Source organism: Gopherus flavomarginatus, chromosome 5 (assembly GCF_025201925.1).
Source record: "Gopherus flavomarginatus isolate rGopFla2 chromosome 5, rGopFla2.mat.asm, whole genome shotgun sequence".
In the NCBI taxonomy this organism is placed as follows: domain Eukaryota; kingdom Metazoa; phylum Chordata; order Testudines; family Testudinidae; genus Gopherus; species Gopherus flavomarginatus.
In genome coordinates, this window is record NC_066621.1 from 79173234 (window position 1) to 79197872 (window position 24639).

The 24639-nt window shown below is 40.8% G+C and overlaps 1 protein-coding gene across 8 annotated transcripts in view; it reads left to right on the plus strand.

Moving 5' to 3' along the window:
- Positions 1-24639, plus strand: part of IFTAP (intraflagellar transport associated protein) — a 59324-nt gene that overhangs the window by 12283 nt on the left and 22402 nt on the right. For 7 of the 8 annotated variants that reach the window (XM_050955525.1, XM_050955524.1, XM_050955522.1 and 4 more), the window contains 3 exons: positions 4818-4969; positions 23037-23194; positions 24214-24285. In XM_050955525.1, the coding sequence (XP_050811482.1) occupies positions 4864-4969; positions 23037-23194; positions 24214-24285 (336 nt within the window). In that variant the 5' untranslated portion in view covers positions 4818-4863. The remainder of the gene's footprint in view (positions 1-4817; positions 4970-23036; positions 23195-24213; positions 24286-24639) is intronic. The other variant, XM_050955528.1, reaches the window with a different exon arrangement.

Genomic DNA, 24639 nt, shown 5'->3' on the forward strand with positions numbered 1-24639 from the left:
GGGAATGAACAGCACAGGGCAATTATTAACTGATCCATCCCCTGTCATCTGGTCCCAGCCTCTGGCAATTGGAAGTTTAGGGAAACCAGATCATGGGATTGCATGCCTAATCATCTTGGTTAATAGCCATTGAGGGACCTATCCTCCATGAACTTACCTAATTATTTTTTGAACCCAGTTGTACTTTCCCTCCAGTGCTTCTAACAAGTGGAAATGATTCAGGAGTCTTTGACATCTTCTTCCCCCAAGGAGAAACTTCATAACTCCTTTGATGTATTGGAGGGACCTCCTCTGGGGGAAAAAGGATATAATCAGTCATCACGGTCTATTCAAGCCTTGTTCTCATTATTGAGACTGTTAGAAACAGCAGACATCAGATCCACTAGGAAGTGGACTAATTCACCAACATATTTTAGATAGGCAGCAAAACAGCAGTCATGTGACAGTGTTTTTTGGCTGATATCAACCTGAGCTAGATTTGAACTGGTGACCTAGCTGTCAAAGTTTCCCCAAGCCAAGGCTGATGCAGTTCAGGCACCTGCAAGTCATAGCTAATAGTACACAAGGGAATGATGTAGCCAGCATCACGTCCAACTTTGACTTTGACTGCCTTAGCTCAATAGATCAGGTATCTGTTTTACAGCTGAGTAAACTGGAGGTGGCCTTTCGCTGTGAGATTGATCAAGACTCAAAGCCAGGTCTTTCAGGACTGTCATTGAGCACCTTGCTACTAAGCCATCTTCCTTTGAAAGGCTCTATATGCTCCTAGTCTTCCTTCAGTGTGATTCTCTCCTCTGCAAGACAAAAAATTGACTTCAGTCCCTGCCAACTTTCTGGTTCTATATTGTCTCTTTTCCTCTAGATTTGGGAGGAGGTAGCACAGTGTAACGAATCCTTAAAAAGTCGCATTCTGAGAAACATGGCCACATCAAACGTAGAAATCTTGAAGGATTCTCAAGCATTAGGAGATCCAGAATGCTAAGCTAAGAGAAACTCAGTTGCTTTGTTGATATGAGCTCAGCTAGGGTGCCTCTTGTATATTGTGAATTGCATGAATGTTTTGCTTTTGGAGAGCAGGATTCAGATATGAGTTAGTTCAAATCGAAAATGAGAGTTTGCTGGTCAGCCTGGTTTCCCTTGTTTGCACCACAAAACTTCTGCACAGGGCTGACAGTCTGAAACAACTGCTGGTCTTTATTTAAGAGAGACACGGGACTGGTGTAAAAGTGATGAAGCAGGAAGCCACAATGGAGTAAAAATGTGTCAGTATAAGAACGTAGGTAGATAGTGTTGGGACAGTTTTCCTAACACATTTCCTGGCATGTACAACTTGTCAATTTCAAGAATGCTAATAATCCACCAAGTCTCAACCCTTATCATCCAGACCTATGCAACATAGAACCCAAAACTTCTCCAGAGTGACTAGAATTAGAATGAATAGACCATTTGGGTGTAGAATCCGCATACAAAGCTATCTGCATATTTCATGGTGTGAAAAACTGGAGTTTTTATGATTGATAGAACCTTATGCTTCTATAAAGAAGCCACCTGATTCTTCCTAGTCACCATCTCCTAATGTTATTAGGCCTGAAATAGACCCCTGGAAATTTGGGGAAAGTTTGTATCCAGATTGAAACACTACATTTTGGGCCTATCTTTAGTTTTCATTGTTGGATTTCTTGCTCTTGTTTTTTTAAATAAAATAGCAAGACCCTAATACACATCAGCAGGGGTAAAATATACATGCGGGTGACAATAAATGAAATGGAGGTGAGTTTTTTATCTCCCATCTCAGGATTTATCAAATGTATAACTAATTATTTTGTCCTGTAATGCGCTTTTGTGGTTTTCAAAAAATATAAAAGGAAATTCACCGTATGAATTATACAGGTTACAGTACTTATTTTATTTCCTTAACCAAGATGAACTATATTACACTCTTCAGCATAGCTAAGGCCAGACAGTGGTCTCATTTACTGAAGCAACTGGAATAACTCCACTGACTCCACAGAATCTGGTCCATTCTTTTGCAGAGACTTTTCAAAACTTGAAAAAGTGACCATTTGCCAAGCCTGGAAAACCACTGGGAAATTTTCTCTCATGTCTTTAAGAAGCAGCAGTAGAATCAGTGGGTTTTCTCCCTATAGTGTATGTATAAATGCCAGTATCCAGGACTGGCTCTTGAAGAGATTAGGGTTCCAGACTTTACCCCTGGTATTTGACTGGACATCCTCACCTGGAGGTCAACATTGCATCTTCTCTCCAACCTTAATTATAAAACCAAGGCCCAGCTTTTTGTGTCGAATCCTGGTGTGCCATTGCTGCCCTGCCTGTTATTCAGCAGGGGATGTTCGCACCTACAACTGAGCTTAGCCTGCTCCAGTTCCAGCATTTAGAACCTCTCAAGTTCTGTTACAAGTTAGCAAGTACACAAGTGAGTGAGAGATGGGCAGGGGCCTTGGTCTAAGAGCCAGCATGAAGAGCCTCAAGCTGATCATTAAGGAAGGGTGGTTGCAGAGCCTGCTGGATGGGGAAGTCACCGATGAGCACAGCTGGAGTCTTAGTTTGGTAAAGAGTTACAGTTGCCCCCCCAAAAGTTGGGAACCACTGGTCTAAGTTATTAGCACAGGGATCAACAATCTTTGGCACGCAGCTCATCAGGGAAATCTGCTGGCGGGCCAGGATGGTTTCTTTACCTGCAGTGTCTGCAGGTTCTGCCGATCGCAGCTCCCACTGGCCGCGGTTCGCTGTTCCATCCCTCAGCCCGCACTGCTTCCCACAGCCCTCATTGGCCTGGAACAGTGAACCGCGGCCAGTGGGAGCTGCGATTGGCTGAACCTGCAGACACTGCAGGTAAACAAACCATCCCAGCCCGCCAGCGGATTTTCCTGACGGGCTGCATGCCAAAGGTTGCCGATCGCTGTACTAGCACATAATAGAGCAAACGATCATTAGGAGATCTTGGCTGTATTCCCAACTTTACCGCTAGCTCACTGGCAAATCACTTTAACTCTCTGTGCCTCAGTTTCACCGTTTGTAAAAGGGGGATAATATTTCTTGGCATTTATCACCCAGGAGGGTTGTGAGTTGAATTAATTCATGTTGTAAAGTTCTTAGAAACCCTTAGCTAGCACGTGCTGCAGAAGGGCAAAGCATTGTCATTAGTATTTAGATCTTAGATTAACAAATGAGGTTCTTTCATAAATTCTTACAAGTCTTAGCCTTTTGCACAGTGAAATTTACTTGGAGTAGTGACACTAATAACTGAACAGTGATGAAAATATAAAACAAAGCATTGCTTCCTCTTAAAAACCACTAGAATTTGCATAAACCACATTGTTCGTCTGGTAAATGATTTTCTGCTCGGTCAGTGCCTAGAGTGGTTAATATTAGCTTGTTTTTAGTGAAACTTAAAGTTCTGTGTTTTGGACTCTATGTGTTTTGGTTTATTTTAAACTTCAGAACAATCACCTCCTGTGACAGTCAACATCACGACAGAGTTAGAATTCATGGTTTATTTTGATGCTGTGGTTTGGATGTTCCGGATTCATTCTGCTTTAACTGCACATCCAAAATAAAAGGATAAATAAACGTAGCTCCATTGAGATCAACGGTAATATTGCCATTGACTTCAGTGGAGCAAGTTTTCACCTCTAAAATTATTTCTTAGTGCTCCTGTAAATTAAAGACTGTATTTCCAAAAGGCAAGAAGCCCTGGGCAATGTGAAAACATTTGTGTGTAATTGCACACTTAATATGCATACACATCTATAAAAATTGTGTATACAAACTGGGTAGTTACACATGCACAGCTAGGCTCCCACATGGCCACTTGAGTGTGAGACTGCAGTAATGTGTAGAAATTATGCATGTGTGCACGCTAGCCTGGATTCTCTCCTTTAGGTAATCTGGTCCTGTATGTACTGAATTTCCATAATAATAATACATAGTACTTTGAAGCACTGTACAACAACATTAACGATGTAGTTGAAATGCAAATGTCTCAGGGGCCGTCACTTTCGTTATGCCCTATTGAAAGAGTTAAGATCAGTTGGATGTGGCAGCTGTCTAGCTAGAGCGTTAAATTCCTGGAGACAGGCAGAGAATTGTCAGTGGAGGTCCCGTAGTTCTTGGCATTTGTTCTTTGCCTTCCACACTATGTCCCTTGTGCTAACTGGGGCCTTTGTGTTCTCCCTCAATACAAATAAATAATAATGTAATATCACATTCTTCCAAAGCTTGTGTTTAGTGGCTTTAAGAATATAGTACAAGATGCACCTGTGAAATGAGCTGGTGGATTCAGTCCAAGTTCCCTATGTACAGGTGTCCCCATCATAAAATCCAACACCACAAAAAGTGCTAAGAGGCACTCTCTCAGCAAAGAAAGCAGAGGTTGGACAGGCAGTGTTACTGAATTACTTAGACATGGTCCCTCCTGAACAGGGTGGAAGCATGTTGGTAGGATGTTCTGGGAGACACAAGCACTATTGCGCTGCCTACACAGTACCTGTTCTATGGATAGACACCTTCTTTCTCCCAGCATTCAAATAAACCACTTATTTTGTCACCTAAATGCACCTGAAATAACTATGGCACTAATCCTACAAATGCCTTCCCCTGTGCCTTCCAAGAACCCCAATGAAGGAATCACTGCCTACAGAAGGAGAGAAATAGCTGATTCTCTGAATTCCAGTGCTAACCTACACTATGCTAGCTAGAGAAACTCCCTCTGAAGTTAAAAGACTGATTTATTTTCTGCCTGAAGAATAAATAAGGCTTTGTTATTATATATGGTTCTCCCTTTTTTCATTATACAGGAATCCTCTTAGCATAGGTATGCCTGTTTGACTGCCATGGTCGTGGATGATGGAAAAGCAACCGTCAAACAACAGTATCCTCGATCAGTTTATTAATAGCCAGGAGCAGACATATGAAGAATTTCTCCGCACGTTCACTTATCTTTGGAAAGGTATGTCAGCTTCAAGAGTTTCCCATAGCAAATTACATTGAGAAAGAAAGAGTGTAATCATAAAGAGAGGCAGTGTTATCTACTGGACAGGGCGCTCTACTGGGAGTCAGAACGCCTGGGTTCTTTCCTGGTTTTGCCATTGACCTACTGTTTGACCTTGGGCAAGTCACTTTAACTCTCTGTGCCTTAATTTCCCCTGCCACCTTTTGTTTACCATGTCTATTTAAATTATAATATTTTTGGGACAGGGACTCTGTCTCTCTCTCTTTGTATGTACAGTGCCTATCATGATAACGTCTCAGTGTTGGATGGGGTCTCCAGGTACTAGTGGAATAATAAAAGGTTGGCCAGGTTTATTGTGTTTTTAAGATACAGTACGAATGGAATTCACAACCACACTGCTATCCACAACTTTACTTCACCTGGTTTATAGGCTGCTGGTCTTGACATAATGCTAGATGTGTATTGTATAAGAAGTTCTGAATCTTTGTAGGGCATGCAGTTCAGTGAGTGTAGGAAGGTGGAAGATTGTAGGCTGCTTGGAAGAGTGCAGGCTAGAATTTCCAATCCTGGGTGATGTCAGTGGAAGCTGTGGGTGTTCAGCACTTCTGAAATCAGATAATTGTTACGTGGGTGCCTGAATATGGATTTGCTTTCCCCATGTTTGAAAATTTTGACCACAAAGTATAATGTTTTTCACTGAATTCAGTTGCCAGTTGATTTGACTTTCTGATTGATTTGATCAAGACCCTCCGGGGAACAATGTTAATAAAAATAGCAAAACTTCGTTCCTTTATTTTGATCAGTTTTGACCACATTAGTTAGATTTTATGGGGTGATTCAATACCTGTCTTGAGTTTATCGCTAATAAGGAGGGAACCAAAAATTTGAATGCAAGAAAGATAAAGAGCCCAAGGAAGATACACAATAATAAAAGATGCCTTGTGGCTCATGGTTAGAGCTGTTATTTTGACATGGAGATTATTCAAATTCATGCTTTCCATGGCTGCTGTAAAGTTTGTGAAATCTTGAAAATGGCTGCTAAACACACATTTGATTAGGCCCCCAAACCAAATGTCGTTGCGAACTGGTGCGCAGGGACTCAGGTTCAGCCTGTCTGCCACTCCATCTCCATGTATGGAGGAGTGAGGGTGGGGCCAAACATGAGTGGCGCTGTGACCCAGTAAGACAAGTCACAAGGCCCAGCGCTGTGGTACAAGCTGTGAATGTGTGGTGAGCTCTCTCTCCAACCCCTTACCGTCCAGGTTTCATCTTTCAGCACGTCCACTTTATTCCTGTGTACGGTGTAGAAAAAACTGTATTATTTGGTGACCTTTCTGGGACTTACTGTTTTTTTCCCCCTGCTTCTCTGATGTGAAATTTACTAAAAATTTCCTTACTCATGGTTGTGTTATTCAGGCACTCTGATTGGCATTATAAGTGCTGATTACATGTGTTCTGCAATCTCTGCTATGCACTGAGCTGGTCATATGGATTACTTAGATTGACAATTGATAAGAAAGGATTTAAAGTGAAGGAAGACCCTGTAGTGAATGGAAGACTAAAGTATTTCTTTCCGACAGCCATGCTTTCTGAATGAATTAAGCATAACAGGTGGAGCTGAAACAGTCTCCGAGATCCAAACATCCACAAACTCTAGCAAAGTTCAGATCTGGTTTCAAAGTCTACAGCTCAGGCTCATCATTGGTAAAAACTGCACCCCTGAGTTCTTTAAATCAGCCTTACAAAATGAGTATGTCAATTTAATATTCCACAATTACATCGCTTTTGGACACAGCTTTCTATTAAGAGTGATATCTTCATCTTATTCCAGAAGCAGAGTATTTTCCAATTACACCATGCGGCATGCTCCATTGATTGGCACTCAGAACCCTGCTCTGTTCTTGTCTCTCAGGCACTAGAGCCTTGTCATTCACAGGCACTAGAGTAGAAAAAGCAGTCGGGGGAGTGGAAACGATCTCAGCAGTGCTCCCATGCCAGTCTTCCCTCTCCCAGAAAACCAGAGAGAAGGTGAGACACTGAGGGGATCAGATAAGAGGGTTAATACTAGGGTCTGGTCTGCAACAGGCTTCTTTATGTACAGCTGCTACACTGAGGAGAACTCAGATCCAAGACACAGAGTGCATCTCGCTATGCAGCTTGCAGAAAGCCACAGCATGTACTTCATTCACCTTGGTTCTCAACACAGCATCTGGCTCTAAATGTGTGTATAAAACGTATCTGAAGTTCTAGCTGAAATAAATGATTGTACCAGGCCAGGAAACTGCATTTCTAAACAAAATAACTTGGGTTGCTTTTTTTCCCCCTTTCAGAATACCCAAATGCACCGGTTCACATTATAAACTAATGACCTGCAAAAATTCCACTTAAAGTACAAAGCCTTAAGAGCTGGAACATAAGAACATAAGAACATAAAAACCGCCGTACCGGGTCAGACCAAAGGTCCATCTAGCCCAGTATCTGTCTACCGACAGTGGCCAATGCCAGGTGCCCCAGAGGGAGTGAACCTAACAGGCAATGATCAAGTGATCTCTCTCCTGCCATCCATCTCCATCATCTGATGAACAGAGGCTAGAGACACCATTCTTTACCCTTCCTGGCTAATAGCCATTAATGGACTTAGCCACCATGAATTTATCCAGTTCCCTTTTAAATATTGTTATAGTCCTGGCCTTCACAACCTCCTCAGGTAAGGAGTTCCACAAGTTGACTGTGCGCTGTGAGAAGAACTTCCTTTTATTTGTTTTAAACCTGCTACCTATTAATTTCATTTGGTGACCCTTAGTTCTTGTATTATGGGAATAAGTAAATAACTTTTCCTTATCCACTTTCTCTACATCACTCATGATTTTATATACTTCTATCATATCCTCCCTTAGTCCCCTCTTTTCTAAGCTGAAGAGGCCTAGCCTCTGTAATCTTTCCTCATATGGGACCCTCTCCAAACCCCTAATCATTTTAGTTGCCCTTTTCTGAACCTTTTCTAGTGCTAGAATATCTTTTTTGAGGTGAGGAGACCACATCTGTACACAGTATTCGAGATGTGGGCGTACCATGGATTTATATAAGGGCAATAATACATTCTCAGTCTTATTCTCTGTCCCCTTTTTAATGATTCCTAACATCCTGTTTGCTTTTTTGACCGCTTCTGCGCACTGCGTGGACATCTTCAGAGAACCATCCATGATGACTCCAAGATCTTTTTCCTGACTCGTTGTAGCTAAATTAGCCCCCATCATATTGCATGTATAGTTGGGGTTATTTTTTCCAATGTGCATTGCTTTACATTTATCCACATTACATTTCATTTGCCATTTTGTTGCCCAATCACTTAGTTTTGTGAGATCTTTTTGAAGTTCTTCACAATCTGCTTTGGTCTTAACTATCTTGAGCAGTTTAGTATCATCTGCAAACTTTGCCACCTCACTGTTTACCCCTTTCTCCAGATCATTTATGAATAAATTGAATAGGACTGGTCCTAGGACTGACCCTTGGGGAACACCACTAGTTACCCCTCTTCATTCTGAGAATTTACCATTAATTCCTACCCTGGAATAGACCCTGGAACAATGCAAAATGCATTTTAAACTATTGGACTCCTATTTTATTTCTTTGGTACTCAAATATCATGAAGAAGAGCCATTTGGATTTTAATGAAAATAATTTAAAAGGGCAACTGGGGTAGCTCAGGGTATATCTGATAATGAAGCTCATAGCTTTTCACTTCTAGGTAAGCACCAGTTCAAGTCCCTTGTATGGCCAGACGTAAAAATAAAAGACTGCTGATGTTTTGCCCATTTATTTGCATAATTAAATTTGCATGCACTGTAAACATGATTATACTTTTACAAACCAGGTATATACATGTGAAAATGCCTAGTTTGTGTCTGCAGTCTCAGTAATTTCACATATACATTTTTAGACCTCTAAGTACCTATTTGCATCCTCAAGTATCCAGTGTGCATATGCCCTTGTGTGTACAAATTGAGATACTTAGGTATACACACATTTTTAACATGTGGACTAGGAGCATCTTTTTAAAAACAATTTTTCTTGCAAGTGATCCTCATCTAATGGCTCTTTGGTGATCAAACTGCTGGGAAATTAGGAGAAAAAATCACAGAGTTACTTGGATCCCATTTGTATCTCAGGTGTCTGTGTGTTTAGATTCTTACGCATGGTGATTCTTGTTCATGTGCATGGGGTCAAACTGCCTTTCTGATTTGGGGTCAGAGGAAATTTTCCATAGAGGTTATTTTTTAATCACTCAAGCATCCTGTAAGGCCCTGTCTGCCTATTATTAATACATTATTTTATCCTTATTTGCTAAGCATCAATAGCTCCAACAAAACACAGAAGAATAGATGGTCTCTGTCCCAGGGAACTCATGATCTAAACAGACAGGCAAGACAAAATACAACAGGAGATCCAGAGGAAGGAGCCTTTTGGCAGTACAAGTACGTCACCCAGGAGTTTCCCATTATGTGCATGTAGGGCTCATATCTTGGTTTTGTATTCCAAAACCTGTGTCTTGGAATTGTAGAAAGCTGAGTATTTAATGGATCTTGGTACTTTCTATTTTCTATGGCTATGATAAAGGCTATGATCCCAATAAAACAAAACTAATTTTTATAATACTGTCTATATATGAATGTGTGATGTTACTCTCTATCGGCTGCTCTACAGGAAAGGTAGAGGATCTATTACTACTCCTAGTTAAGGAAATTCTCCTTTAGCTCAAGTGGTCCAGGTGTATGGTTTTGGAGTAGAAGGCTAGGATTGTCGGCCTGTTTCCCCAGTTTTGTGTGATTTATCTAATAGTAACTGTGTCTGTTATAAGTAGCCCATAGAGCCATGGTAACTTGGGTGGGGAAAAAAGCCGGGTATTTAGTACAAGAAATTAAAATTTTTTGATTTTGGGATTCCTAAGCGGAGCTAGCTTGAGTCACTATTACTGCATACATACTACCAGTGGCAGTGTGAGGGTTCAAGAAACGAAGTATTTATACCTCACTTCTACCAGATCTGATAACTATGGCAGATGGTTAAATGTCATTTAGAAAAGAGTGAACACAGCATTTTAAAGGTCAGCACTCCTACAAAAGATGACCCAGATTTTTTTAATATATCATCTTTTAAAAAACTGACAGTACACGGCAGCACTCCAGGCATAGTTGGCAGAGATTGTAATCATTTTTATTGACCCTATAGTGGGTAGACACTTGAAGGCTAAATTGCAGCTCCAGTAAATCCTGTGGTTTTCCTGTGAATACTGTCCCAGGTATTTCCTTCATCCTTAGGATAGCATTAACAAGGGGCATGTAGTGTTTAGGGTATTGATGGACCTTCAGACAGGCAATATAGTTTAGTGGTACAGTTTTTTTCTGGTAGAAATAAACTCCTGCATTCTCCTTGAAGGGCTCTCAGAAGCTTCAGCATGGGCAGAATACAACTGCCTGCTTATATAATGAGATTTGGGTAAATCCATAAAGGCAGTGGAAAGCAGCATTCTTTTATAGATCATATTTCTTTCAACATATTCATTTATATTTTTCCCAGTTTCATTGTAACCTGTTGTGCTCATGCTAGTATATGCATTTCTTTTTGGTTCGTTTGCACCTTTACGTTTTTCATATAAAAATGATGAAATAGAAATAAATAAATAACATTTAGTTCCAGGCTCTGGGAAGTTTCAGTGCAGAGCAAATATTAACAAGAATAGTCTGATTGTGCAATTGGACCCATTTGGATGGACTTTCGTGACTTGGCGAAATCCCCTCGATGTCAGTGGAGCTCTGCATGGATACAGAGATCCAGTTGCAGGATCAAGGCCTGAGTTAGAAGCCTGGGAAAAGTGGGTTTACAATAGAACTGATGACACGGCTTTATTTAGGTTGGCAGATGAGTGATATTTTCAATACTGACCATTCAGCAGAGCTGATTTATGCCCCACATCTCTTTGATTTGAGCAAAAAATCATATATTTTAACTGCCTTTTCCAGCTTTAAAAACATGTTTTGAAATCAGCTGGTACAAAATAATAAGACAGCATCTGCTTGTTTTTCTAACTTCAGAGTGGAATGGGAAGTTCACTAGAGCATAAAGTATCTTCTTCCTCCCTTCCACAGAAACACAGAGAAAAATTAGAAATGGACCAAGCTGCAAAATTTGCATCTGGATTTTAAATCGCCCTTCTGAAAATCTGGAGATGTTTTGATCCAGCACCTGCATTAGCCTGTTATATAGACAGAGGCTATCAGTAGTTAAATTCTGATCTGAATTTGAGTGTGAGAGTGTTTGGGTACTGTGTTTAAGTTAATGTGGCCAGATAGCAAGTGTGAAAAAATGGGACAGAGGGTGGGGTGTAATAGGAGCCCAAATAAAAAAAAGCCCCAAATATCAGGACTGTCCCTATAAAATCGGGACATCTGGTCACTCTAATTTAAGTTCAGTCCATTATAGTTGTTATATGTTCTATAGCTCACATCTCAAATATAGGGATTTAGTTTGGCTTTTTGATCAGACACCTTAAGAAAACTAAGTCCTTTTTGTATGCAGTGCTGTTGTAGCCAGATTGGTCCCAAGGTATTAGAGAGACAAGGTGGGTGAGGTTTGTCTCTCTTCTCACCAACAGGAGTTGGTCCAATAATACATATTACCACACCCACCTTGACCTTCAATGCTGTTGTTTTGATATTTTGCACCCAGCAGCAGGCTGGCTAGCAGAGGAAGTTGGAAACTGACTGGCCACTTTTGTGCTTCCAGGTGGCATTTAAGAGGCATTTTCTGTGCTGTTGTGATCAGGTTAATTTAATTCCCCAGTGAATTTTGAGTGGTGTAGTTAGTTCACACTCCATTTAGCAATATCTGTCTGCTTCCTTTTTTTCGTTAACCACGTTTAAAAAAAACAACAAGTTTAAATTTCAGCATAAGTGGCTATGAAGGCCTTTTACACATGTGAGTTTCACAGCATGAAGCACGGCTGAAAATAACACAAGGGACGGCAATAAATTTACTTTAATTTAAAAAATGGACCAATAGGATGGCATTAAACCCAAGAGAAATTTGTAGTAGGCCTCGTATGAGTGGATTTGCCAATAAAAGCAACTAGGCAGTTCAATAAAACTAATTAAATTAATCTGTCATCCCCAGGGAACTTAAGCAGGGCATGAAATAGGAAACAGCCTCAATTCAGAGCTTTTTATTGATGTGTTTTGCCAGATCATTGGAAAATAATTGGTGGGGAGAAAAAAAGGTTTGCAATTTTCTATTGATCGTAAATTCACTGCCCATCTCTATGTAATCTCTTTTATCATGGTGTAAAAGCAAATATCATACAGAGCCTTGAAGTTAAAAAACAGCTATGTGGATACAATGGACTGTAACAGATTTGTATTGCAATAATAATAGCTTATCTGCCCTCTGAATGATTTTCATCCATAGATCTCAAAATATTTATCAAGGGAGGTAAATAGCATTATCTCCATTTTACAGACCGGGAAACTGAGGCCAAGAGCAGGGAAGTTATCAGCTGAAGTTTGCAAAGTGGGTCAGGGCAAATTTAGTGTGGCAGCTGCTAATAGCCATTGAATGACACTGCCTCTCAAAAGTGCATGTCAGCAATTGTTTCTTGCTGTTGTGTGGGATTTTTACGTATTATAATCAAACAATTTAAAAAAAAAGTTATTATTTTATTTTAAATTGTAAAAGATAAAACATCACTAGTTTGGTTGCATAATTGGTTTTTTTCTGTTTCCAGAAAGAAAGATTTAAAGCAGATTAAGTCATTTCTGGTTTGGATATTTTGCTATAAATCTCTTTCTACTGTTTTATACATTGCATGCTTGTGTAGTATACTTATTTATGAAACCGTAATACACAGTATGTAACAATAGTTTGGTTTGCCAGAGCACTCTTCCACCAATGATACCAAAATGCTTTGTACATATCAGTTAGCTAAGCCTCACAGCACCCAGGTGAGGTAGGGAAATACTATATTCCCTTTTACACATGGGCAAATAGAGGCACAAGGTAAACAGAATTTCCCAAAGTCATGTAGTGGATCTGTGGGAAAGCCAGGAGCATAATCCAAGAGGTCTACATCCCAGTGTTATGCAGTAGACACTAGACACACTGGCGAGGGTTTCCCAAAATATATCAGTGTCTCAAATTAGGCACCTCAAAATTGATGAACTCCAAATCACTAATCACTTTTTAAAATCTTGTCTGTTTCTTCTTTTTATCCTGTTTCCTGTTTGTCTCATATGTTCTATGATAGTAATTGGTATGGGAGAAAGAAATTGTATGAAACTATTAGTGTCAGGGGATTGGACCATTTAAATTGCATCCAATTTTGACAGTACATGCAATGCTTAATGAAACCAGCTGAGATATCTACCAGTTTATTGAATTCCACCTTTATGAAATCTACATACAACTTTTCAAGTCTGTCTCGGTCCTTATTTGAATATTGTTAGTGTATCACTCGACCGTTCTACTGTCTCTCTCTCCTTGGCAGTTCCCAGTGTATATACATATTTAGCAGCTAGGAATTGTGGTGGGGAAGCAAGAAAGGATTCTAACTTCCCGAGTAGAGCTTAAAAGCTTGTGGTAGGCTTTGTTATAAAACAGAAAAGTTAATGTAATGAATGCCTTTAAGAACCAAACACAAATACACCAGGCTTCTCTCAGTCAAGGTGAAAGTAAAGGTCTAAACTGTGGCTCTATCAGTCAAGTTCAAGAGAAAAAGTGGTAATTGCCCCTAGGTGTCCTTCATCTTCTTCTGAGAGCCTTCTTCTTGATGCTCCCTGACAGACTGGTGTCCAGTTTTCCCTAAAGAATGCCCCTCTTATTGTGTGCTTTTTTGGAAGGGATTAATTATTTCCGCACATCTGTCACACCTGTGGTCAGGTCAAGCAACAGTAAGATCACCCTGTAGACAGACGGAGCAGGCCAGTTTTTCCCAACCAATTTCTGGAGAGAGTCTGTATCCCAACCACATGTGCATATAAACTCTCAAGTCAAATGCAAATTGTACAATATATACCTCTAAGAAGTTGCTCCTGTTTTTTTTCACATAGTTACTCACCATTCTCTTGATTTTTTTTAGCCAGAGTTACGTATATGATCTACTGTTTTTACCCTGTCTGGGCCAGATCCTCAGCTGATGTAAATTGATGTAACTCCATTAATAGAGGAGCTACACCAATATACATCAGCTGAGGTTCTGACATTATATTTTTGTCTTGGATGTTTTGGACCTTTACAGAATTATTTTTGGCCATTGTTGTGGCACAGACGTCTGTTTCTGTGTTGGAAAAGGTAGGATCTTACCCATTCAGGAAGCTGAAATGGTCAGGTGAACATGTGCCTTGTGATTCAACTGAGTGGGTGCATATTCAAATATGGAAAGTTTTTAGCAACATCACTGTTGAACCGTGGAAGAAAAATATATTTTTTTTAAAAATGGTCAGATGGGCAAAAAAGTGGCACAGGCAGGAAATGTTTCCTCTTCAAAGTCCAAACATTGATAACATGTAAAGCAAAGCATAGACAAGGAATTATTTTTTAAATATTATATTTAGGTTACGTAAGGAAAAAGGAGAAACATTGATACAGTAAGAGAATAGTTAGGCTCCTGCAAATTTAAAGCTGCATTTGTTACAGGGAAGTAGTGTGGTACACCAAAATAAGGTAGATATGTCAGTAGTAGTTGAATTGTTGAATTGTACCTGCCAGCAGCAATCAGTTTGTTATTGCAGGATGATAAACAAACAAGACAAAGACCCTCAAAAGGAAAGGACTAAACATAAAGCACTTGGACATAACAGTCAAAATCTAATACTTAGGATTTGATTCTTTATTCACAACAGTGTAATCAGAAGTAATTCCAATACAATCAATTGGCCAGATTCATGGAGCACTGATTACACCAGCTAAGGGTCTGAGACAGTGGAGTTACACCAGAATAAAACTGGCATAAGTGAAAGGAGAATCAGACCCTTGTTGGTTGTAGTAGAACTTTTAATGAAAATCTATAGCTAAGCAATCTTTGCAGTTTACCTACGTCTGGTCTGGGTAAGACCAAAGGAGTATGAGGGAGAGATCTAGCAGGGCCTGATTCTCCTCTGACTTACACCAGTATAAACTGGGAATAACTCCATTGAAGTGAGCAGAGGTACACTGTCTTAAAACAGGTATCAGCGAGAGAAGAATCAGCCCCATAAATGTCTTCGTTATGGAAGGAGGAGATATAATATGATACAGAGGGGAATAGTCGGGAAAGATCCCAGGAAAGATTCCCTACAGTATTGTATTGATTGTTGGCTCTAGCCTTGTTTTAAAATATTTCAAGCTATAGGGCTTTTGTCATTCTTCTTTGGCTACTGTTTAATTGAATAGATTTTACTGTCGGGAAATTATCAGATAATCCTGATACCACTCTTCTCTGACTTTGTGATAACTGATTTCACTGTTTTTTGAAATAGATGGGTGACCAGTGGGCATCTCTAAGAGAAGCCAGTCCAAATGGGATGACAAGAACTATTTTAAACAATATAAAGGTTGGATAGATGGACAGAGAGAACACATCAAGTTAGATACACTTCTCTATGTGTTTATAAAGCCTGGCACCTACTTCTCAGAGACACCTGATTATAATTTATGTACCTCACAGACTCATAGACTTTAAGGCCAGAAGGGATCATCATGATAATCTAGTCAGACTCCTGACCATTGCAGGTCACAGAACCTCACCCACCCACATGCCTGTATTAGACCCATAACATCTGGCTGAGTTACTCAAGTCCCCAAATCTTGATTTAAAGACTTCAAATTATAGAGACTACACCTTTTACTCTGGGTTAGACTGGAAAGTGACCTGTGCCCCACTCTGCAGAGAAAGACAAAATCCCCTAGGGTCTCTGCCAATCTGACCTGGGGGAAATTCCGCCCCAACCCCAAATATAGCCATATGTGGGCAAGACCCGACAGCCAGACACCTGGGAAAGAATTCTCTGTAGTAGCTCAGAGCCCTCCTCAACTAGTGTCCTGTCTCCGGCTGTTGGAGATATTTGCTAGTAGCAGTTGTAGATGGGCCATATGCTATTGTAGGGAACCTCATCATACCTTCCCTCCTGTAGACTTTATCAAGACTTCCTTAAAGGTTCATATTTTGCTTTCTCACTCACCCATACCTGTTTGTTTCTTCATTGCTTTAAGATATTGGCAGTGGAAATTATAAAAAGTAAAACCCTTTGGAAGACTTTCTGCAAGGCAAATAAATGAATCCCTGTGTTATTTTAGGCGTCCTGCTCTGCTACTTTTTATTGTGTTTGTGTCCTTTATTTTAGGCCTTTGTGACATGTTATAAAGGCCAGTGTGGCATATTTGGGTCTTGGCAGGTAGAGAAATATGTCTGTGAATAATGAGTCAATTATTGCTTAGCCAGGGGGAAGGCAGACTGATCCTCCCACTGGCTGGAATGTGGTCCCTCCTTCTTCCTCCGTGTCCTTCACAAGGAAGGACAAGCAAATGGTTAGCTTTCAGACCACTGAGAAAGGAATTTAGCCAAAACATTTGTCTACAGATTGTAGTTTCTTTAGGTTTAGACCAGTTTATGATGGAGTGTTTTTAAATTATTTATTTATAATCTCTACTGCAACCGCTTCAGGGGAGGCCAGTTACTAAGATCCACTTGGTAAGGAAGCTATGGATTGCTTTAGCTAGAATGTACAAATCAAGAGTAAATCTCACTAGCCCAGAGGGACTGTGCCCCAGGCTACCACTGTAATGTTAAAATCAATCTCCAATTTATATGATGTAGCCTCATTACAGACATGATAGCATAGCTTGTATTCCGCTGCAGCATGCATTTTCAACTGCCCTGGGTTGCTTGGATTTTTTTCTTCCCTGTAACTTTTGCTTCCTTTCCAGTCGTGAATCTCATTGCTTCTGTGAACATTTCATCAAATGAAATGCTTAGTATTATATAACCCAACAGCCCTGGAAGGGTCTTGGCAACAAAAACGTTTCTGACAGTACTTCACGTCTGACCCAAGTGCCTCACCTTTGGCTTGGGGATAGGGAAAGTTCTATTGGTTGGTTTTTTGGGGTTGGGAATACTTCTTGTGGATATGAAAGGCCTGTGTCTGTTGAAATGACACTTGATTGCTTATTTGTCCATTTGATCTGAATAGCTTTTCCTTTTGAAATCAAGGAAATAACTGTGCCCCCAGAAAATATGTAATCGACACAGTATAATGATCTTGTGTGTGTGTTTTGTGGCTGTGTTGAATCGGAACTGCTCTTCTATGTATCATAGGCCCTATAAGGCTAATGAAGACATTCCATTAGCTGAGGTTTTGGAGCTGAAGAATGGGTTCTATCTTCATTGCTGCCATGAAGTTCTGAATGGCTATGCTCTACAGCAGGGATCAGCAACCTTTGGCACGCGGCCTGTCAGGAAAATCGCAGTTCCCACTGGCCGTGGTTCACCTTTCCAGTCCAATGGCAGCTGCAGGAAATGGTGCGGGCCAAGGGATGTGCTGACTGCTGCTTCCTGCAGCCCCCATTGGCCTGGAACGGCAACCGCGGCAAGTGAATGCTGCGATCGGCTGAACCTGCGGATGCTGCAGATAAACCATCCTGGCCCACCAGTGGATTTCCCTGTTGGGCCGCATGCCAAAGGTTGCTAATCCCTGCTCTACAGTATAGTAATAATACCTTTTATTACTCATATAGTGCTTTTAATCAGCACATCTTAAAGTGCTTTACAAATAGAGGTCAGTATTATTATCCTCATTTTACAGATGCGGAAACAGAGGCACAGAATGATGAAGTGACTTGCCCAGGGTCATCTAAGAGGCCGGTGACAGAGCCAGGAATAGAATCCAGGTCTCCTGAGTTACAGCATAGTGCTCTATGCACTAGGCCACTGTGCAGTTTTGTACGATGATACGGATTTGTACCAGGAGGATCACAGAATGTCAGCTTTACATAGTATGGGCTTGATTCTTCTTCCATTGAAGTCAGTGAGATTCTTCTTCATTGACTTCACTGAGAATTGGATTGGACCCCTACTTTTCCAGTGTTACATTTGTTGCATTTCTGAAACAAGATACCAGTTGCCTGGTGGCCTCCTAAAGGCGATCAGCTGGAAGTTTGCCTGGTATCAAAATAAATTGAGATACCATTCCTGCAGAGTAATGAAACATTAAAAAAACCTTTGGAAAAACTTTTGTTTCATGTGTATTAAAATTGTGACTTAAAAAATGCCAAAAGAAAGCTCTCTTTCAGGTGGTGGAGCCTTGTTGTTCCATGAAACACTGTTAGATTTTGTAAAACATATGTCTGACACTTATTGCAAAGCAAGAAATATTAGGGGTGGGATGAAAGAGTGGCACAAAGTTCTAATGAAAAATAGAAACGAAAATGAGATGAGACAGACATTTATGTATCAAATTTATGTTGCCAAATGCATAGACATGGGAAGCATCTGGCTAACAAAGTAATCAGAGCTTCAGGCCAAACTCTGTTCTGGGGCTCACAAACATCCTTTTGTGACTTGATAGCTCTGAAAACGACCTTTTCTCTTTCAGTCCTTAAAGCAGGCTGCTTAACTTTTGATCTTTTAAAAAAAAAAATTCAAGCATTTCCAATGACTCAGTTTACAGTTTCTATTATTTTGGGGGAAAAGAAGGATGCCTTCTGTCATAACTGATTCCCAGATTTGGACCTTAGAGTCCAAAATATGGGGGTTAGCATGAAAACCTCCAAGCTTAGTTACCAGCTTGGACCTGGTAAAGCTGCCACCACCCAAAAAATTAGAGTGTTTTGGGGCACTCTGGTCCCCCCAAAAACCTTCCCTGGGGACCCCAAGACCCAAATCCCTTGAGTCTCACAACAAAGGGGAATAAACCATTTCCCTTCCCCCTCCTCCTTCCAGGTGTTCCCTCCCTGGGTTCCTGGAGAGATACACAGAAGCAAGCTCCGTGAATCTAAACAGAGGGACTCCACCCTCCCTATTTCCAGTCCTGGAAACACAAGTACCGAGAGCCAATCTCTCCCCCACACCCCCTTCTTCCAGAGGGAATGCAAAGTCAGGCTAGTAAATCTAACACAAAGAGATTTTCTTTTCCCCCTGACTTCTTCCTCCCACCAATTCCCTGGTGAGCACAGACTCAATTCCCTGGAGTCCCCCACTAAAGAAAAACTCCAACAGGTCTTAAAAAGAAAGCTTTATATAAAAAGAAAGAAAAAATACATAAAAATGGTCTCTCTGTATTAAGGTGACAAATACAGGGTCAATTGCTTAAAAGAAATATGAATAAGCAGCCTTATTCAAAAAGAACACACTTCAAAACACTCCAGCAACTACACACATGTAAATACAAAATAAAAACCCTATAAATCACTATCTTATCTTTTGTACTTACAACTGGGAAACAGAAGATTAGAAAAGCAGGAGGCAGAAAAATCCTCTCATAGCCGAGAGATTACAGGCAGAAGACCAAGAACAAAGGACTCACACACAAACTTCCCTCCCCCCAGATTTGAAAAAGTCTTGTTTCCTGATTGGTCCTCTGGTCAGGTGTTTCAGGTTACTCCTTTCCAGGTAAAAGAACATTAACCCTTAGCTATCTGTTTGTGACACCTTCAGATAGAAATCAACCATCTCATCTGTAGGGTATTTAGGAGAGGTCTTCTAGTCAGGGCTAGCTCCAGGCACCAGCCGAGCAAGCAGTTGCTTGAGGTGGCCAACTGTGAAGGGCAGCACGTCCAGGTCTTTGGCGGCAGTTCGGCGGCGGGTCCCTCACTCTCCCTTGGGGTGAAGGACCAGCCACTGAATTGCTACCAAAGACTGAAGCAGCAGCGGTAGAGCTGCAGATCGCGATCACGGCTTTTTTTGTTTTTTCTTTTTGCTGCTTGGGGCAGCAAAAACCCTGGAGCTGGTACTGCTTCTAGTGAGATACAAAGTTGTTTCATTGGCTTGAAAAAAGGGATGGTGGTGAGGGGAATAAGTGGTGAATGCCCTTGTGTCGTTTTCATTTTGTCTTCTTTTAAAAAAGAAGCTTGTGGAGTTGTAAAAAAGCAGTGCAAAGTCCAGTGTTCAAGTGGGATATCTAGGAGATAGGAAAGGCTCAGAGAATCTTGAGCCATATATTAGCGGAGAGAGAAACCTTTCTGTTATTTTACTCTGACCTGTAAAGTGCATCTTACTTCATTAATTCCTAGTAATATAGGCCTACTACTGCAGCCTTTACTTATGTGAGTGAGGACTGCAGGGCTATGGCCATAGTATTGTCATGATTTGTATATAATAATGACTGGAGCACAGAGGTGACCCTGGGGATTAATAATTAACTGGGAGAGTTGATTTCTGAGTATACTAATCCTGAGACTGTCATTAAATTCTTGGAAAATGCTCCATCCACATTATACATTGAGCGGTGTTATAATGCATGAGTGACTTTAAATGCATGAGACATGTAATCATGCCTTAGAAATGCATTGCAGATTGCGTCTTGTTATTAGAAAATGTAATTTTCAAATTAAAAATAAGGCAGATAGACTTGTGCATTTATTATGCATTATGAGCATAGGTGTGCTCTTGGCATGAAGTAAGTCATCCATTTGTGCCTGTTGTTCTAAAGCCATTTAATAATTCACAATGTAATTTTTTTTTATAGAAAAAGGCAAAGTCACACTTTACTGTTTTCCTCTTGGCATCCAACAAAATATTTTTTATAGTGCTGCAGGGAGAAAACCTCCTATTGTTCAATGCTCGGTCAGTAATCAATAAGCCAGTTATTAAACATGTCCTGATCGGTCAGGAATGCCTAGATTGAGCTTACATTGCTGAAATCTGGCACTAAGGTGGCACTTCTATCTAAGTCCTATCTCAGCAGGTGCACCACAGATACTGGTATTTTCAGAAGCACTCACAGTTGTCCTAACTCTGCTTCTACTGAAGTTGGGGAGATTTTCAAAGACACAAAGGGCCGTTAGGTGTCACCCATCTACTAATGAAAGTTATTTGTGTCTTTGAAAATCTTCCCCATTGGGGTAAAACTTCAGTGGGTTCAGAGTGAGGCCAGTACTGAGTACTTTTGAAAATTTAACCTAGACGTCAGAGTAGCCGTACTATTCTAATCTAACCTTCAGTGCCAGAGAAGTCCTCCAAGAGAACCAACCTTGTTTGAATGCATCCACATAATCTTTGCACTCAGGAACAAGACCAATACTGGCATCCTACTGACAGTTGTCTGACAAACAGCAAGTGTTTCCTAGTGTAATTGCCCCCATCCAGTGGGTTTTCAGGAATGCTTTGGAAAACCAAACCAGGAACATGACATTGCAGAGGGTGATCTGCACTCTGCCCTGTAAGCTATCTTGGAGGGATCCCAATAAGCACTCATGCATGTCTCAAATGAGAGGATTCCTTACTAGGGCTGCCAAGAAGGAAAGGATGCAGATAAACTAGTACAACAGCTTAGTTGCATACAGACAGGAATGAATATAGTAATTCCCAATTTAGCCTTTAGATGGGTGTCCAATACAGAGTAGAATGCTAACCTTGTCCCATGGGGTTCACATAATACCTGTGGTGTCTCTTCTAGTCTGTTCTTTTATGAGAGGGCTTGTAGATTGCTGTGGCCAGATCTCAGTCCCTGCGATATGTCACTGGGGCCCCTCCACATTGTACCCCAATTATCCAGTTATAGCATTTGCCTCCTGCCTCCTTCCTGCCAGCTGCTGCAGTGTGGGTTACAGTAGGCTACAAGCCCACCCCAGAATCTCTTGTCTGTATGTCCTAGGACCTAGACAAGCAGAGCTAGCAGAAACATTGTCCATAAAGGTGCTTAAGTTCCCCAATCCTGTTGTCCTGGGAGACTTCAAACACCCACAGTAGCAATGACACTGACGAAGAAATCTCAGTGCCATATTTCTTTTCTAGCCACCATGGGATTCTTCCAGACACATACATAAGGGTAGAAGCTTGACCTGGCCTTCATGCTAGACGAGGAGGTAGGAGGTACGAGAATTACTCCTATCTTGTATGGCAAGAAGATGCTCCCACAGTATAGGAATATGAAGGAGGAGAGGGAAGTTACTTAGTACAGTGGTTCTCAAACTAGGACCGCTGTTTGTTCAGGGAAAGCCTCTGGCGGGCTGGATCGGTTTGTTTACCTGCCGCGTCCTCAAGTTTGGCTGATCGCGGCTCCCACTGGCTGCGGTTTGCTGCTCCAGGCCAATGGAGCCCTAGTTTGAGAACCACAGACTTAGTATATTGTGTGGGAGATAGCTTTCTGGGTGCAGGGAGCAGCATGAGAAATGGCCAGTGGAATTTTGTGAATACAGCTTCCACAGTTGTGCATGCAAATGTGTTAGATTATTGAAAGTAGACATATAGTTGCTGGACTGTGTTCTGGTGTTGAGGAGCAGGAGTCACATATTGGTCGGAGTTATATTGATGTAAATCTGACGTAACTCTGTTAAATGCAGTTACTCCAGATTTCACTGGTATCACAGAAGATTCTGGTTCTGTCTCCACCGATGTTTACTTGTCAAATGAGGGCACGTGCACAAGTGCATGCCATTTTGCACAGCGTATACATGGTTGCCAACCCGTGAATAAGTACCCCAAAGTGTTTAAATGAAGAACAGAGTAGCAACCTTCATTAGGAACTGGGCTTTTGTCTTTCTGTTTTTCATTCATTGTGTTATTTTATCTAGTTTTCTGTACAACATAAGAGACTGCATGACAGCAGTGAGTACTTGAAGAACAAGGGCAAAAGGGACTTACTGTGTTTTACATATACAAAATGTTTATTCAATTTTATGAAAAAGACCACGCAATACATGCCACAAAACGCATGTATCTTAAGCTCCAAGTATGAATGGAAAATGACATTGAATAGACAAAAGAAGCAGTTATAGTAATAACGCTTGTTCCAACAAGATACAATGTGCATTTGTTATGCATCTTTCTTTTTTCTTGGAGGGTGTATTATGTTTTCTAATGCACTATGATTTCTCCCTGCAGAAGAGGTGAAAATGAAAAGCCGAGTATCTGAAATGGATTCCATAGAAAATACATTTTCAATGCTTGAGTTGTCAAACAGAAACAAACAGAATGTCTCTCCTGTAAGAAACAAAGAGCCATCAGTGTCTCTCTCATCACAGACTGTGGATGAAGACCAGGTAACGAGACTGGCATCAGTCCACAGAGGCAAACATTAAATTAAAGAGAAGACAGGCAAAAATATTCATGCATGGAGAGGAAGAGGCTCTCTTCTGGCTCTAAATGCCCTTAGAGAGTGAAGTAGAGGAGATGCACTGGCTGAGTGGTAGTGACTGAAGGCAATATCTGATCTGAAGCAGATTCTGTAGAATCCTATATAAGGTGTGGGAGGCAGGGAACACGAGGCACTTGAGGGGAACACGCCAGCCATTTGCTCTACCTGTAGAGCAGCTGTAATATACAGGGATGGTCAGGCTTCTGCAGGGATCATAGTCCTGTGTGAATGAAACTCAGATAGGAGTTTTAAAAGAATCACAGCCTTTCAGACCCTTGTATAATACTACTGATAACAGAAACTTTGTGCTGTTTCTCTCATCAAGAATATGGTTCCATCTTTGGATAAACTGCCTTTCGGTCTCTTGTCTTAGCCACTTGGGAACTGGCTTTGTGCCTTGTAAAGCACGATGAGACCTCCGCTATCTCTTAGTTAATAGAATAGCCTAATATTTATCGTTGTTGCTATAGAACAAAAGTTTCAGGCACGACTGCACGTTTTTATCATAGTAGTAGTTTAAGAAACAAATCCAGTAATAACTGGATGCACTGGGAACATTGCTCCAGTAATAGCAAAAAGCATTCATAATGCAATGAATTGGCTGCTGTAACCTTTACACCTGCCTTTGGGAAAAGAACAGAGAGAACAACTGCCATTGAAAATATTGCTTCTGTTCTAAACACTGGTGTTGTGCTTATTTTGATTGCTCATTGTGTTTCTCCATTGGACCTAGTTTGGATATATTTATGATGCTATTCCCTAACCTCTGTTCAGAAACCATTTCATTCACTCTTTTTTTTTTTTTATTCCACATACATTTTAAAGGACCCAAACGTGCAGCCCTTTTGCAAATGTAAATCAGTGGGACCTTTGAATATGATCTGTATTCTTGCTTCATTTTAATGCACGTAAATATGTCTGCAGATAATGATGGGTGAAAGCTGGAAAGTTGGCTGCTCTAACCAAGGTGACCTCAGTCTGGCAAGAAGAGTGAAGGTAAGATTTGCTTCAGTGCTCCTCAGGGTAGGAATTATAAACAGAACATATCTAATCTCTGTCTCATGCACTGATTTACAAATTATTTTACTTGGGGTGGGGAAAGTGTCTGGAAATACAATGTCTGCTTCCACGATCATTCTGAGGGAAGGAAGAACTCTAGCAGCACCATCTGACCAGTTTTTTTCTGTTAACAAGTTTGTACCTTTAATATGATATAAAAGTGTCCTCTTCGTAAGGGCTTAAATTGCAAGGGGCTGGTTGGAGGGATTGGTCTTGAACTGGATGAGATGATTTAACCTTTTGCATCTCTAATTTCTCTGTGGTTCTGTGCTGTAAACTCAGTGCAATATG